The sequence below is a fragment of the Phodopus roborovskii genome, unplaced genomic scaffold, assembly GCF_943737965.1.
Source record: "Phodopus roborovskii unplaced genomic scaffold, PHOROB, whole genome shotgun sequence".
In the NCBI taxonomy this organism is placed as follows: Eukaryota; Metazoa; Chordata; class Mammalia; order Rodentia; family Cricetidae; genus Phodopus; species Phodopus roborovskii.
Genome location: NW_026126638.1, coordinates 5,150,151 through 5,167,040, shown reverse-complemented (window position 1 = coordinate 5,167,040; position 16,890 = coordinate 5,150,151). Strand labels below are relative to the sequence as shown.

The window sequence follows — 16,890 nt, the reverse complement described above, 5'->3', positions numbered from 1 at the left end:
GGAGGGGATGTGGCTGATGAAGAGGGAGAGGATAACAGTAGGGAGGATCAAAGATGAAAAGTTTGGCTTCAGTTTAGGTAGAGAGATGATGGTTGTGGTGGCAGGAGGTTCCAGAGGTGGGTTGCAGCTGCAGACTCCTGAAGTGACACAGCCTGGACAGCTGCTGTGGGCTCCTAGAGCTGCGTGGCCATTGTATCAGTGGCAGTGACAAAGTTTTGATGGCCAGTAGGACAGTAGACAAGTGTGAGCTGAAGGCTTAGGCTAGAGGTAAAGAGGACATAGACATAGGAAGTCTCGGAAGAAGGGGAGTGAGGAGGGAGGAGAGTAAAAGAGGATCTACTCTCATCATTCCATGCACCCACAAATATTTTAAATGTTGCCACTGTGTTTGATTATCTAGGCAGGTATAAGGGCCATTCTTGAGTGCTAAAATGCAATATCTATTCTGAGTTGGGTCTTTAGGAGATATCCCAGAGAAAAGTCAAGTCAGGATGAAGGGAGTGGATCTCGTTGCTAATAACAGCCAATGAGCAAAGTTCAAGAACCAAGGGCCATCCGTAAGGGTCTCAAATGGCCAATAAGGAGATCTCTGGGAGGGAGGGTTGTCACCCAAGCTACATCACCAAAAGAGGGATGCAATGGTCCAAGGACTGTCAACAGGATTTTCATATGGTTAGGAATGGAGAATGGCCACCAAAAGTGAAAGGAACATCACCAACCAAGCCAAAGTGAATGAAATGTGTCTGACAGTCTTCTGATAGAGTTCACTATTGCCTCTGAAGGTCAGGTGAAGTGCATTCTTCCCATCCCTACAAGTGCAGGGATGTTGGATACTCAATGACCATCACATGCTATCCTGAGAAATGTTAAGAATGTCAGCAAGGGAAACCTCATGAATTAGCTGACGATGAGTGGAGGAAGCAGGTGCCAATGGCCGAGAAGGTTCAAGAACAGGGTCAAGAGTCCTGTAGACCCATTCAAGTCATGATCTCAGTTACAGAAACCAAATAAAGAAGCCACAGAGTTAGCACAGAGCATACCCAGACACCAAATTCTCGACAGAATGGAGATATTATTCCCATAGAGGTAAGAAGACGTGGTGTTACCTCTTGATGGGGCAAAGACAGCAGCAAGTGTCCCTGAAGGAGTAGGTATAAGGAGAGAAAGGGGAAGTCTATTGAATGAGCTTGCTTCGCCAGCACATATTCTAAAATTGGAATGATACAGAGAAGATTAACATGGCCTCTGAGCAAGGAGTTGGTAAATTCTCATCAGAAGTTAGTGAATGTACCCAAAATATGAATTTGACCTTGCTATTTTGAGAGCTGGACCTTGGTGATTGGCTTCAGGAATGAGTTAGGCACAAGGAAGTTGCCAAATAAGGGAATGGAACTTGGTGGTTAACTTTGGAATATAATCTAATGCTTTAGCAAGGGAGAAGGAAGGGGAAGGTCAAGCCTTCTACTGTCATATTTGCAATACTTAGGCCTGTTATAGAGTCCGTCATCAAGAATAACTGTGAGCATCAGTGGTTCACCCAGTACTCTAGTGTCTCAGGTACTGTAACTTACTCATTTCCTTACTCAGGATCATTTTCCATGATAATCACTATATTATCAATAAGCGTCCCTCTATATTTACTAGGTAAAATACAATGGTGACAAAACCTAGCACTACATAACTTCAACTCCCATTTAACATATAGATGAGCTAAAATATTCAAATTGAGAGTCAAGAGTTGGCAACAGTTATTAATATATTGATAAGCAACTTCAAGGAATTTCCATCACTTACTACTCATGGGTAGCTATTTTTCTTTTAATTTGCATGACTTCATTTCTAATTTGTGATTTTGTGCTTATGATGGGTTCATAGGTCTGGTTTCATTAATTTGATGACTCATATGTATGGGCCTCTGTGCATGGTGTGTGAGTGTGTGTGTGTGTGTGTGTGTGTGTGTGTGTGTGTGTGTGCGTGTGTGTGTGTGTGTATTAAATAATTGTGAACTTCTTAGATAGAAACTGATCTTGGGTAAAGATACTGGTATTCTTCTAGCAAAATGTGGAATTTACCAAGTTTCTGAGAAAAATCTACTTTCTCCCTCATGGTATTAGACTCCACCAAATAATAATTTATTTCACAAATACATTTTATAGACACCTATTTTAAGTTGTCATTAATTTAAGTTTCTAATTGTTATTAATATAGTGGTATTTCAGCAAGTTTTATTATTATGGACTTTAACCATTGTACATGGGATGCTAAGAAGGAATCCTGTATATATTTCCAGAATGAAACCTCTAAAAACAGGCTCAGAGAGGGAAAATGGCTGTGAGCTTTGTAAGAGATCGTAGAACCATTCTTCTTAATCTGTAAAAGTATTATGTTCAGCGATGGATTTGTACTTTTATTTCCTCCATTTCACCCACCAATTTCATAAGCAAATATTCCCACCTGAGAGCTAAAGCTCAGAGCGGCTTCAGCAATGAAGCCTGAAAGTGTTCCTTTGTTACAGACATACTCCAGAACAAGGGCAGCCAAGACTGGTGTGAAGCAGAAGGAAATGCCTCCCAGTAAACACCATGAACATACAGGAAACAACCAGGACATTACTTATACGGAGATGAAGATGACTAAGTTTTCACAGAAGCAAAGCATACCTAAAGCCAAGCAGAGCCCTGTAATGCTAAGCGAAGACCAGTTAAACTATGCAGCACTGATATTCCACAGAACGCCTCAGCCCCTGCCCCCAAAGCGGGTTGTCAGAGGGAAGAGACAAGGTACAGTGATGTGTCTATTCTGCAATTGACAGATCTCAACACCAGAGTTTATATTGCAGCTCTCAATACCCTGCTATGGCCACCTTTAATTGCCAATGTGTCACGACATAGAATCAACTGGGGAAAGTCTTCCTAAGGGACTGTCCAGATCAGACCAGCCTGTGAGCCTGTCTTGATGTCAATTGTCTTGATGCCCTGACTAATGTGGGAAAACCACATGCAAGCACAAGGCACCATTCCCGGGTTGGGGCTCTGGACTGTGTAACAGCAGAGAAGGCTAGGCAAGCTCCAAGCATGAGTGTGTTCACGTCTCTCTGCTCTTGACTGTGCATGTGACTAGCTGCTACAAGCTCCTGCACTGATGGAACTTCTGTGAACTCTAAATGAGAATCTTAAAATCAACAGCCCCCTCTCACATCTAATGTAGCATATTTCAGGGTATTTTGTCACAGCAACAGAATGAAAATGAAATATAACCATGCCAAATTAGTCCCAATACATTAATTATAGATCTTTGTAACAACCTCCCCCCACCCCAGTTAGTCTTGGATACTATCTTAGAATAAGTTTTCTTTCAATCTGTTTTTCTCAAGCATCATTGAAGCAGGTTCCAACAGTTTTTTTTAAGTTTTATTAATTATGTACACATGGTTAGGGACCAGACTAGTGTGGGGATGAATGGGATGTGGACAGAATGAAATGACTCATAAAGGGGGACATTTGGGGCACAAGAGAAAGTCCCAGGAGTCTACAAGGATGACCCCACCTAAGACGCTGCAATATCAGACGTGTAGCCTGAACTGGCCATCTTCTGTAACCAGATTGGTAACTACTCCAAATATCATCAGAGATGCTTCACCCAGCAACCTGATAGAAACAGAGACTGAGACCCATAGCCACACATTAGGCAGAGCTTGAGGAATTCTGCTGAAGAGAAGGAGAAGGGATTATAGGAGCCATAGGGGTCAAGTGCGTCACAAGAAAACCAACAGAATCAACCAACCTGGGCTCATAGGAGCTCAGAGAATCTGAACAGACCACCAGGGAGCCTTCATGAGACTGAATAGACCTTCTTCATATATAGTACAGGTGTATAGCTTGGTCTTCTTGTGGGACTCCTAACAGGGAGAAGGGGCTGTCTCTCTTTTCCTAGCTTTTGGGGTCCTACTCTTCATACTGGGTCACCTTGCCCTGCCTTAATACAAGGGGAGGTTCTTAGTCTTATTACAACTTGATATACCCTATTTTGTTGATATTTCATATGAATCTTTCCCCTTTCTGAACAGAAAAGGAAGAAGCCTGAATGTGGGAAGCAGGAGGAGAGAGAAGGGACTTGGAGGAGGCAGGGGCAACTGTGGTCAGGGTGCAAAATAAATAAATAGATTTAAAATTTTTTAAATATTTTATTTCTCCCCTCCCTCATTTTTATGATATAGGGCTCTATTCTGTATTTCACATAGGCTTGAATTCAAAGCAGTCCTTTTACTTTAGGCTCCTAAAATTGTAGAAATGCAGGTGTGAACAAACATGACTGGCTTCATTTCCTGCTGTTGTGAAAATAGCTATTGATGTCACCTTTAACCAGTTCAACCTAATTCAGTCTCAATTAGTCTGCTCTGGAGAAATAGCCACCAGATTGAAAGAAATATCATACTGTAGTGTCACAGGTATAATGGATTGTAGAGAAATACTTTCTATAATATTTTGGAGGTAAAATTATAATATTATATTTAACCAGATAACAGAAGTGAAATTAAGAAGTTAAATGTAATTTTAAAAACATAACCTTATTTCTGTCTTTTGTTTCTTTATAGATGTCTCAGGATGGAGAGATGATAGGAGATAGATAGATAGACAGACAGATGATAAATAAAGATGATAGATAAATGAAGATGATACATAGATGATAGATAAAGATGATAGACAGACAGACATACAGATGAATAGAGGGAGTCTGTTCTCTGCTTTCACCTTGCTTTGAAGTTTGAAGCAGGCTCTTTTAGTTTCTGAAGCCCATTTCTATTAATCTGTGTATCTCCATGAGCTCTTGGCTTACCCAGTGATGCCTCGACCCCTTCCTTTCTCAGCTGCTACATGGTGTCTCTCCAGCAGCTCTCTCCCTATGTGCTCTCCTTAAAATTCTTCTTGTCTGGCCACAATGCCTGTAATTCCTGTCTGGCTACTGGACAATTAGTATTCTATTCACCAACCAATAAGATAAACATATACATACATACATACATACATACATATATATATATCCCCCATTAACAAGGTAGTCAGGAAAACAGGTTGTCATGAAAAGACAGTCATAGGTGGTCATATAACCCGTTAAAACAAAAGTAGGTTTGCAAGATAGTTATAAACAACTTTTAAAACCAAGATATGATTGCCAATCACGAAAAAGGCAGTACTGTCCTATTTGTAGTTACAGTTATAGACAAGCAACAGCCCAATCTTTGAGAAACAGGTTTATTCATAAACAGCAATGAACCTAGTTTGTCTTTACTATAAGACGGCTTTTAATCCTATAATGGAGGCGGGCTGTTCTTCACTACATTCCTGAAAGTTAGAAACTCAGTCATTGTCACTGTCTATCTTTCTTTTGAGGTCCCAGAAGAACAGTGTGGAGGATGGTAGCAGGCACCCTTGGAGCCTTGTGTGTGGTGCTGATGACGGCCGTGGGGATCTTATTTCCAAAATGTAAGCAATTATGGGATTGCCTCACTCCTGCAGCAGTTATGCTTTCAGCAACTGATGATAGCTCGACTTCCTATGGAGACTGTATTTCACAGCATCCACGTGATCGTATCCTAAACACTACTGATTACTGCCTCAAATTTTACCCTAGTATTTTCTAACCAAGAAGAACAAAGCAGAAAATGCTCGCTTCAGGCTCACCTGTGTCCTAAGGAGGATAGTAAGTATTAACTCTAAGCACGTTGGTGAGTATTAACTCTATAGGGTATTCTTCCAGGACTTTTCATTATTGGGCCAAATAATCTTCCTGTTTCCATAAACATTGATCAATCATGATAGACAAATGCAGTGTTGTTCATTTAGTGCCTTACTGGGGAATAACTCACATGGCTCTAAAACCAAGAAAGGAGAATCTGAAAAACAAAATCCACAAAAACTACAAGTATATATGGGTTTTTTTTTTTAAATCTTATTAGGATGAAAATGAAATTTAAATATGTTGATTACTAAATATGAGGTGCTCATATTTCTGTTGCTTGAAAATAAAAATCTGTGAATAGAAAGTAATCCTAGGAAATATATACCAATGTGTGTTTATTCCTAGTATAAAGAATGATGATTCTGTAGAGAAAGCAGTCCTGGTACACATTCTCATGAATTCTCCAACTATACTTATTAACAAGGGGAAAGAAAACCATCTCCTCAAATGACTGTATACATATATTTCTAAGCATTTCGTCATAATAATAAACCTTAACTAAGCATTCAAAACAGCTGTCACTAAGCTGATGGTTGACAAATGCGTTGACTATTATTGGTTGTCAAATTGACTACATCTGAAATTAACTAACGCCCAAAGAGCTAGGTATATGTCTTGGCTGCGGGATTTTTCTTAATTAAATCATTTGAAATGGGAAGAAACTACTTTAATCCAGATATTTTTGAGGTGGGAAGATCCACCTTTAATCGAGGGAAAAACTTGTGGTGGCAGCATATAGCCAGGGCATGAGAGAAGGAAGCTTTTGCTCTTTGTCTGCTTGCCCTCACTCTTGCTGACAAGTCCATCCCTTCACTGACATTAGAGCCTACTTCTTCAGTATTCCGGTACACAATGAAGATCATTGAGACATCAAGTCTTGTGGACTGTTCTACTGAATTCTTAGAAATTCTGTTGGAAGACAGTCAGTTTGGGGGGGGTGATGTACCACAACCTGTAAGCCATTCTAACAAATTATACATATAAATATAGTTATCTTATCTGTTCTATTTCTCTAGAGAACACTAAGACAAAAGTGGTACAAGGTAGTGATATATTACTGTGATAGGCCTGACCATGAAGCTTGTCAGGAAAATGTGGACTAGGGGAATTTGGATTAGGGAAGCAGCTGAATGTCTTAAAAGCTTAATGGGCCATGCTATTAGGAACATGGACAGTGGTGCTGAGTGAACACCGGCGGCCAAGAACAAGAAGTATCAGAGGGGCAGAATATTAGTAAATGACTTAGGATGCATTTTTATGATATTTTTGGAAAGAGTGTGACTGCTTTCTGCCCTTGTCCTAAAATCTTCTGGGGACTACATTGAAGAGTTTTAGATTAATGGCATTAGCAATGCTTAATATTGACAGTGTCTTGCGGTTATTAGTAATCCATCTTATGCAAATCTACAGTAAAAATAGCAAACCAGTAGGCAGCACTCCTCCATGGCCTCTGCATCAGCTCCTGCCTCCAGGTTCTTTCACTGTTTGAGTTCCTGTGCTGACTTTCTTAGATGAGGAAAAGCATATGAAACCATTTTTTTCAAGTTGTTGTGGTCAGAGTATTTCATCACAGCAATAGCAATACTGATTAAGACAGGGTATTATTTCATGAGGCCATGGGGTATGAATCAACAATAAACAAATTAGTTGCTTTTACAATGTGGATATGCTGAAAAACATGCTGAATGGAACAAATGATGCAATGAAAATCAGCCTGTGCAAAACCATGTATCTACTGTTTAGGGAAGCAACAGAAATAGGCAGTGTTATGCATTTGAGCCATGTTTGCCTAAGGTGTTGAGGAGGCCTTAAGCAGCTTCTACTGGGAAGAATGTGAGAGGGCCTGGGAGCAAGAGAAACCTCCAACTCCAACAGGAAACAGCTCCAAGAGTTTAATGAACTCTTCAAACCAACTGTTAAAAATAATAGTACACAATGAAATAATTTAAAGTAATGAGGTATCTTTTCTGTTCTTATTACTTGTTGTTGCTCTGGAGAAGTTTCAAATGTTCCTACCTATAAGTTTTCTTCAACACCTTTATGTTTCCATATCCTGTGTTCTCCCCACCATTTGTTAAGCTATTCATTTTAGATAGTTTGAGGTATTTCCTTGTCATAATCAACATGGACACAATGGGTGTGGCTCACCATTCTCCTCTCCCACTTTGTCTCCATGGACCATGGTGACATAATGACCATTCTCCTCAAACCCTTTGGTCTTCAGCTCAAATCTGGATGCACTGCACTTAACCACTGTAGCCTTCTGAGGTCCTTTTACTGGGTTATTTTCCTTGCATGAATATTTTCATCTTCTGTAGTCTCATGGTTGATCTTCACTAGAGGGTACAGTAGCTGACATTCCCTAATACTGTACCAACAGTTATTGTATTCTTGATGTCTATTGCTGCAGGCTACACAGGCAACTGTTTTGTTGTGAGCAATATCCTCATCCCATGACCATCAAGCACCAAAGGTTAGTTTCTAGAAAATACACCATCTAGAACATAGTAGGTTATTTTTGTTGGAGGGAGTACAGACTTGAATGTTGCTGTTCTAGAACACAGTTCTTCAAAGCACCGCAGTTACCAAAGTACACATAGGACGAAGTTACACAGAGGACATATAGTCGTGCTGTAACCTCTCTATACCCTTTAGGCTTGTACTTCACTTGTCCAGCACCCTGGGGTCTTACACCAGCTGATCTCAGTGCCTCAAATAATTAAGCTCTGTTTTTCTTAAAGATTAAGGGAATGACAGTGTAGATGGGATAGGGATATGGACAAAAACATTTCTGAGCAGGCACTCCATGCCTTGGTTATGTCTCTGGCATAAGCTTGTCCTCCATGGTATTTTATAACTATGTCTTCTCCAAATGTTCCAAATACCAAATAATCTTGTTTATCAGATTCTACACATTTAAATGGATTTTTATTTGAATGTCTTTTTTTATTTTTTGAGAGCTTAATACACGAGTACTGTATTTATACAATATCCACTCCTCTATTTCTTCCTTCAACTTCTCAATTCCCCCAAGGGCCCTCAAATTCACATCTCTAATTATTATTGCTACCTAATACACAAGCTACTGAGTCTATTTAGTGCTATTCCTATGTATATGTGTTTAGAGCAGGTCATTTGAGTTTGAATGACTTTTCAGGAGGTTCATCCTTAGTGAAGACTGATTCTCTTTCAGCGGCCTTTTATTACTTATAGTATTTCATGTGGAGGTAGGGCCTTGTGAAATTCCACTTATCCATGTTGACATGTTGATTGGTGTTGATTGGTGGTCTTGTTCAGATGGCCATAATGTTGAGATTTCATGGGCACAGCTGATAGACAGCACCTTACACCAGATGTCCTGATCCTCTGGCTCTTACAATCTTTATGGCTCCTCGTCTAAAATTTTCCGATGACATCTTAGATAGATCAGTTAGGGTTGGGCACCACCCAGTCACTTCTTCGATACATTTTGATACATTTGTTGTTGGACTCTGGAAAAATCTCCATTACATAAGAAGAAATTTATTTGATGAGGTGTGAAAGCTGTGCTAATCTGTGGGTAGCAGAATAAACATTTAGATTACAGCTTGAAATTATATGGACTTATGAACATGGCAGTGGTAGGTTTTCCTTTTAGGTCCATGACAACTCCAGGCACAGGTAGCTGGCTAACTTATGGACATAAATTCCCTCCCACTGAGTTGGCCTCAAGCTCATTTAAATGGTAGGCAGAAATATTCCATGCTGCTTTACTTTCCAGTTTTCCACATTCTTCTCCCTTCATTCTCTTCCGTTTGTTTTTCTTGTTACTTTTTATTCCTTTGCTCTGATAGCTGCATAGGTAACCTTGACATTAATAGACACAAGTCAATCTGCCCTAGCCTAGGAGAGCAGAGGATGCTAGGAGGAGCTGTGAGCCAGACCTGCTACTGAATGACCCCAGCTCAGGCATCACTGTATTTTCAAATGAAGCTCAGCCTCGCTCATCTCAGATGTTTTGAAAATGACAAAATATAAAGTTAATCTTTGACTCACTCTTTGAAGTAATTGAGCCTGTCTGAAAACCTTAAGAATACTTCGGTATGGAGAGACAAGCTTCCAAGTCAGTGAGGGGAAACTAGGACAGACAGAGGTACTGGTTCAGTTTTGTCAACTTGAAACAAACACAGATAAACCTGGAAATAGGAAATCCCAACTGAGGAACTGCCTCCATTAGATTGGCCTGAGGGCCTGTCTGTGAGGCATTTTCTTGATTGCTAAATGGTATAGATGGGCCCAGCTCCTCTGAGGTGGTACTTTCCCTAAGTAGATGAGCCAGGGTGCATAGCTGATTGTGTGTCTTGAAGTAAGCCAGCAAGGAACTTCCCAACATGAACTCAGCTTCAGCTCCTGCCTCCAAGTTCCTGCCTTGAGCTCCTTCACTGGCTTCCTTGATGGTGCCCTGCAATCTGCAAGCCAAATAAACTCTTTGCTCCCCAAGCTACTTTTTGTCATGGTGTTTATCACGGTAATGAAGAAACAAAGTAAGACTGGAGGAGCACAGAAGTAAAAGTGTGCTGGTTATTCAGAAAGGGCAGTAGATGTTTAAAATAGTTAAGAGTTTGGAAAAGTCTTCATGGGAAATGAATGTATTTGGGTATTCCAGGGATGAAAGGAAGAAAGTAGGGGGAAACGAAACAATTTGTGGAATGAAAATATGGGTACAGACTAGAAATAAGTCAACCATGAAGGAGAAAGTCAAATTACAAAGATTTATATAAAAGTATTTGGTAAGCTACAGTTTGGAGGAAATAAAAAGATGTATCTGTGATGTATTTTACAAAGTGGGTTAATTGATAGAAACACTATGATTTTGGAGAGTCAGAATATTACAGATCCAGAACCAAATTATCTGGGGGCTATCTTTAGTCTCTTTTATAGCCTTCACTTCCCTTCTCTGTGTCTGACTTAACCTTTCAACTATCATGTAAACTTTTAGAGGGCACTAATATTTTCTAAAGCTGCTTCTGCCTGAAATGTAGTATTTACTACAACTAGTTGTGACCACTCATACTTGGCTTAGAATAAATTATTTTTTCATTTGAGTTGAGAGCTGTGTTCTGCCTTGACATGTGTAAGCTAATTAGCAATTACAAATGATTTTGCTTTAATTATGCACTATTTCAAACCTAGAAAACTGATGTGTTTCTAAAGTAGGAAACATTAAGTGTGAGAGAAATAAAGTGGTAAAGAGTAAGATACTCTTGATAAAATTGTGATGTACACACTTAACATATGCCTTTTTATACTTCAAAATACACTTTCAGAATCTCTTATAGAGACAAACTGTGAAATCTTAATAGGATGCTTGCATAGTACTCATTTAAATGCTCAAAATGTATTTTTATATTAGGCCTAAAATTAAAACTGAGGAATTTGTGATATATATGTGCTATCTTAGAAAACATCAGCCTTATCAATTTTTATTAACTAGATATTTTCTCCAGCCCAATCAATTTCCCCTCCCTTCCTTCTCTCCTCCAGGTCCCTACTCACAATTTTCCCATCCACTGTTCCTCCTTTTCCTTCAGAAAAGGTTAGTCCTCCAAAGTATATCAGGCATCCATAGTTTATCAAGTTGCAGTGACACTGGGCACCTTATCTCCTACTAAGGCTGGACAAGGTGACCCAGTTTAGGGGAAAGGGAACCAAAATCAGGCAACAGAGTCAGAGACAGTCCCTGCTCCCACTGTTAGGAATCCTACAAGAAGGCAAAGCTACTCAACTGTAACAATATGAATAGAGCCTAGTCAGACCCATGCAAGCGCTCCTTGGCAGGTCAGTCTCTGGGAGCTGTCATGAGCCCAGCTTAGTTGATTCTGTGGCTTTTCTTGGCCCCTCTGACTCCCTTAATTCCTTCGTCCCCCTCTTTCACAGGATTACCCTAGGTCTACCCAATGTTTGGCTGTGGTTTCTGCATCTGCTTCCATCAGTTGCTAGGTGAAGCTTCTCTAATGAGTTTAGTTAGGCAACAATCTATGAGTATTGCAGAATGTCATTAGGAATCATTTCATTGACTTTTTTCCCCACTCACTTTTTGGTTCTATCCCAGGTCTCTAGCCTGTCCAGCCTCTGGGTTCTGGCCCTCCATGCAGTGTGAGGGTTGAACCTCCTTTCAGGGTATGGTTTTCAGCGGGACCAGTCATTGATTGGCCACTTCCATAATTTCTTTGCAATCTTGACCCCAGCGTATCTTGTAGGCAGGGCAAATTGTAGGTTATATGGCTGGGTTGGGGGCCCAATCCCTGCACTGGAAGTCTTGTCTGGTTATAGATGACTGGTAGAGGCACTATTTCTGCTATTTCTAGGAGTCTTAACTAGGATCATCCTCAAAGATTCCTAGAAGTAACCATTGCATTAGGTTTCTATCTCTTCTCAGAGATGCCCCCAGATTCCATTTGTCTTTCTCAATATTCTCTCCATTCTACCCCCACCTTCTCTCCATTCTACCCCCACCTTCTTGCTCCTCCTCCACTTCCCCAGCCCAACCCAGCTGCATACCCTCCATCCACCTCTGATGTCTATTTTACCTTTACATTGAGGTTCACTTGTCCCCGCTGAGTCGTCCTGGTTACTTAGCCTCTCTGGGTTTGTGGGTTATATCATGGTTATCCTTTACTTTACATCTGATATCCACTTATAAGTGATGTTTGCTTTTCTGAGTCTGAGTTACCTCACTCAGGGTGATCTCTTCTAGTTCTATCTATGTGTTAGTACAATGCATGGTGTCATTGTTTAGTGTCCCAGACTTCTTAGTTGTTTTATGTTAGGGATTTATTTTAGATTAATCATTTTCTTTGATAGATGAAACTGTTTCTTTTAACTTATCTGCACTGCCTGAGATTAACTCTTCAATTTCTTATATTCTATTGGTGGCACTTGCATCTGTAGTTCTTATTCACTCACCCAGATTTTCCATTTCCAGGGTTCCCTCCATTTGTGTTTTTTTGTTTGTTTGTTTTTGTTTTTTGTTTGTTTTTTCTTCCTTTTTATTGCTTTTGTTTCCTTTTTTGGGTTTTGAACAGTTTCCTTTACCTTCTTGTTTATTTTTTCTTGACTTTCTTAATATCATTTAAAGAATTTATTGACTTTTTTCAATTTTTTTGTCCTTTCCTGAAATTTTTATAGTGTTTTCTTTTTTCATTTCCTATTTGAGGGCCCTTATCATCTCCATAAAGTTGGTTTTATGGTCATTTTCTAGTGCATCAGCTGCACCAGAATGCTCATGTCTTGCTGTTCTAGGATAGCTGGGCTCTTGTGGTACCATATGGCCTTTTCTGTTGTTGATTGTGTTCTTACACTGGCATTTACACATCTGGGTTTGGAATGAATATCGGTCTCCGTGTTGATTTCTGAGTTTGTCTGTGATAGATGGTTTTCTTCCTTAGTTTCTGTTTCCCTCTGGTCTTCCGGCTAAGAGTTCTGGTGACTAGCAAGTCTTTAGGTTCAGTCGATGTCTCCATCTGGGTTATTTCAGCCTGCATGACTTCTGGAGCTTGGAATACCAATGTTGGCTCTGAGGTTCCAAGTACCTACGTGGCCTCTGAGGTTCTGGGTTAATGCCGGCTCTCGTGTATTCCAGTATGGTGTTGCCTCCCATGCAGCAAAAGTTTTCTGCTGAGATTGTGGCCAGCTTTAAGGAGTGTTAACTGGCTATGGGCAGTGTTTTGCCTTGAGTCCCTAGAACTTGTCTGACCTCAGGCAACACAGAAGTCTTCTGCTGAAGTTGTGGCCAGAATATGGACCCCAGAGGAGGGGGTGCAATCTGGGGCTGTTGCACAGGTTTAAAGGAGTGTTAGTGGGTGGTGGGTAATGCCTGTTGTCTTATCTGGGAGCTTTATTAGCTTTTACATACTTTCCTTGACATATATTACCTGTAAAATATTTTTGAGTGGGAACAATGCTATTTCAATAAACGAACAGAATAAAAAAATTTGTTTCATAAATACATACTGCTATGGAAATAACCATATGACATGAGAGACAGAGAAGTAATTGTCCTCATTATTCTGAGGAGATATGTAACTAATTGGACCTTGGATGACTATAAATGTTATAGAAATTAAATATGAAAAATACACATCTTAAATACTGAGAATACCAGTTTAAACCTACCTATATATTTTAATTTTGTGTATTCAGAGCTGTTCTTCATAAAAACAACTGCAGATAGAGAATGATTTCATAACTGCTTTTTTCCTATTCATATAATTATGTCACTTACATTTACATATTTATACTCATTATGACAAAAATAATATTTATACTTGTTTTCCTTGCAGGGATCAGTTTATATTGATTTCTATGTAAAAAATTTAAATCAAAAATATGTCATCGATGTTATCAGATAAGGATTGTGTAAATAGTACTCATCATTTTTAGGCAGTGTATGGGACTAGAGTGTAGCTCATGGACGGGGCTGGATGAGCATTTCTGGGGCTTTGATCAACCTGCAGCACCAGCAAAGAGATTAATGAAACTTTACTCTCAGTGCAGTATACTTGAATCTCATAAAAGCTGTATTAATAATGGCCATTCTAATGCCGACCACTCATTTTACACATGTGCCTTTCCTAGATGGCATCTGTGATCTTTGTTCACAAAACTGGACTGCCTTTGGAAACAGTTTCTATCATGTTTTTCGTGAAATCAAAACCTGGGAGGACAGTCAATCTTCCTGTAAGGAGCTGAGGTCTCATGTTGTGAAGATAGACTCCAAAGCAGAGCTGGTAGGTCACACACTCCTGTTTTCTTGCTTCTTTGTAACTGCTTGCAGTGAAAGCCCTGGTCATGAAGACTTCGGTCTAGCAAACTGAAAGTTCTAGAAGGCCTGTGACAGCTTCTTATGGCGATTTACTATTATTCTCACTTAGAAAACAGGACAGACTCTGCGGCATTGGCTTGTTCTCCTCAGCAGGCCTGTGCAAGCCCTTGCTAAAGATGCTATTTAGTAAAGAAGGATCAGATCACCCAGCTTAGTAACTCATCCCTGTAAGGGCAGCACTTGAGCTGCTGATATAGGAGGACCACTATGAGTTTGAAGCCATTTGGCTTATACAGTGAGTTTCCAGGCCACCTGGGGATGAAATTCTGTCTCGATTTTAAAAACGTATGAATTTAAAAACATTTTTAGGAAGCGAAAGAAAAGAAAAAGTACTAGGATTTTACACTTAGTTGTGGGCTGTGATTTTTCTGTACTCAACAGGAAAACCTGCTAGTGTTTCAAATCCATGGGTGGATTCTTCTCAAAACAAATGAAACTGTTGGGTTCTCGTCATGGATTAATGACATTAAAACAGAGCAAAATCCGTAAGTATAATGTTTGGATAAAGTGGGCTCTGCTGAGGGTGGTAAGATTGTTACACACACGTTTCCTGTCTGTGTGTGGCACAGGAGCATTCAGAAGTAAGGAATGAACATGGGTCTCAGTTAGAAGGCCTGGGCAGTCTAAGGGACCTCTGACAGTGGAACCAGGACGTATCCCTGGTGTACGAAGGACTTTGGGAACACATGCACCATGGAGAGATACTCGTTTAGCCTAGAGGCAGGAGGGAGGGCCTAGACCCTACTCCAAATGACTTGACAGATTTAGATGATGCCTCCTGGAAGGGACCACCCTCCCTGTGGAGTCAGGGGTGGGGTCAGGAGGCATGGGTGGGAGAAAGAGAGGGAGGGAGGGGGAGCTGGGATCGCTATGTAAAATAAGAAACGTGTGTGTGTGTGTGTGTGTGTGTGTGTGTGTGTGCGTGCGTGCGTGTGTGTGTGTGTGTGTGTGTGTGTATGTAAAGAGCTCTCATATGGAAGGGGCACTCTATGGGGAATACCATAGAGTATTGGGAGCTTTTGTGTGTTTATTTCCCAGACTCCCTGCAGACACCCCCACACATCATTTTAGGAAGTTTGTATCTCTAAAGCCTTTCACCACTTCCTTGTTTCACCACTCGAATCGCTACCCTGCTTTCTTCGACACTGTAGGACTGGCTTGTGCTTGATGTTTTCAGTCAATGTTTTGTGATGACATGTTACCTCCTTACCCTCTTCCCCATGGCTCTGTGTTTTCTTCCTGTACTAACATATTTTTCTTCCCTTTGGCCTATGCTTGTTTTAGCTAATTCTAACTTTGAAATTAAAAAAAAAAAAATGCTATCTGCAGTTACCATCTCAAGATTTCTGATCTTGTAATTGTTTTTACACAGAATTAATGATTCAGAGAAGAAGAATCATAATTGTCTTTATGTAAGTAAAAATCAATTTTATCCTGAAGACTGTTCATCTAAGAAACCATACATCTGTGAGTTCAATATACTGTGACACCTATTTCACTACCACAATTTTTATTAAACTACAAATAAAAAACATGTCTGGTATTTACTGGCTCCATACTTTTACACACGCACTTCGCTAAAAGGTTACTAAGTGATGATTTTTAGATTCTGAACACTTTTTATTGAATTGAGAAAACGTTGATTAATATTTTTACTTTATATATTGTATTGACAGTGAGTATAATTTATCTTGAGGGTGATCACTTCTCTGCACAATTTATATTTCTTTGAATAAGTTAAATGGCAAATAACATTGTTATTCAGCAACTCTGCAAAATCCAGGAGACTAAGAGTAATAAAGGGTTACCACATTAGTTAAGTGGAGTTTTAAAACGTGGTTTGTGTGTTATTCCTGTATAACTAGCAGAAGGTGCCACCGTGTACTTGTGAAGGTCAGATGACAACTTGGTAGAACTGGTTCTTTCCTTCCACATTTATGTGGACTCCAGGGATCAAACTCAGGTCCCTGGGCTTGCGTGACAAGTACTGCTTCCCCAGGGAGCTACGTTGCTGCTTGTTTTTTATTCTGTTTTGTTTTTGGAGTATGCTTATACTACGTTGTTCAGCCTAGTCTGTATTCCCAGGGCTCAAACTATTTTCAAGTCTCTGTGTATCTGGTAGGTAGACCAGAGATGCAGCCCACCTCATACGATGTAAGATCCCTAAGCAGCATATACCTTTTGAGATTGTTCAAGAGATATATTGATGATTCTGCTTGAGGCAGCAAGAACAGATTCCAAGGGAGGGGGGAACAACAATAAATAACAAATGCAACTCAGGTTGAAAA

At 40.0% G+C, this 16,890-nt stretch overlaps 1 protein-coding gene and 1 non-coding gene across 2 annotated transcripts; both read left to right on the top strand.

The window, feature by feature from the left end:
• Positions 1–1,183: 1,183 nt before the first annotated feature.
• On the top strand, positions 1,184–1,290 carry LOC127213059 (U6 spliceosomal RNA). The gene has a single exon (XR_007833610.1). It is a non-coding gene; the product is annotated as a U6 spliceosomal RNA (small nuclear RNA).
• A 1,245-nt stretch (positions 1,291–2,535) lies between these two features.
• Positions 2,536–16,148, top strand: LOC127212931 (killer cell lectin-like receptor subfamily I member 1). The gene is made up of 6 exons (XM_051173133.1): positions 2,536–2,780; positions 5,391–5,483; positions 5,632–5,700; positions 14,356–14,507; positions 14,984–15,087; positions 15,975–16,148. Exons 1-6 carry the CDS (start codon positions 2,564–2,566, stop codon positions 16,087–16,089), a joined length of 750 nt encoding a protein of 249 aa, XP_051029090.1. The 5' UTR covers positions 2,536–2,563; the 3' UTR covers positions 16,090–16,148.
• Positions 16,149–16,890: the final 742 nt, after the last annotated feature.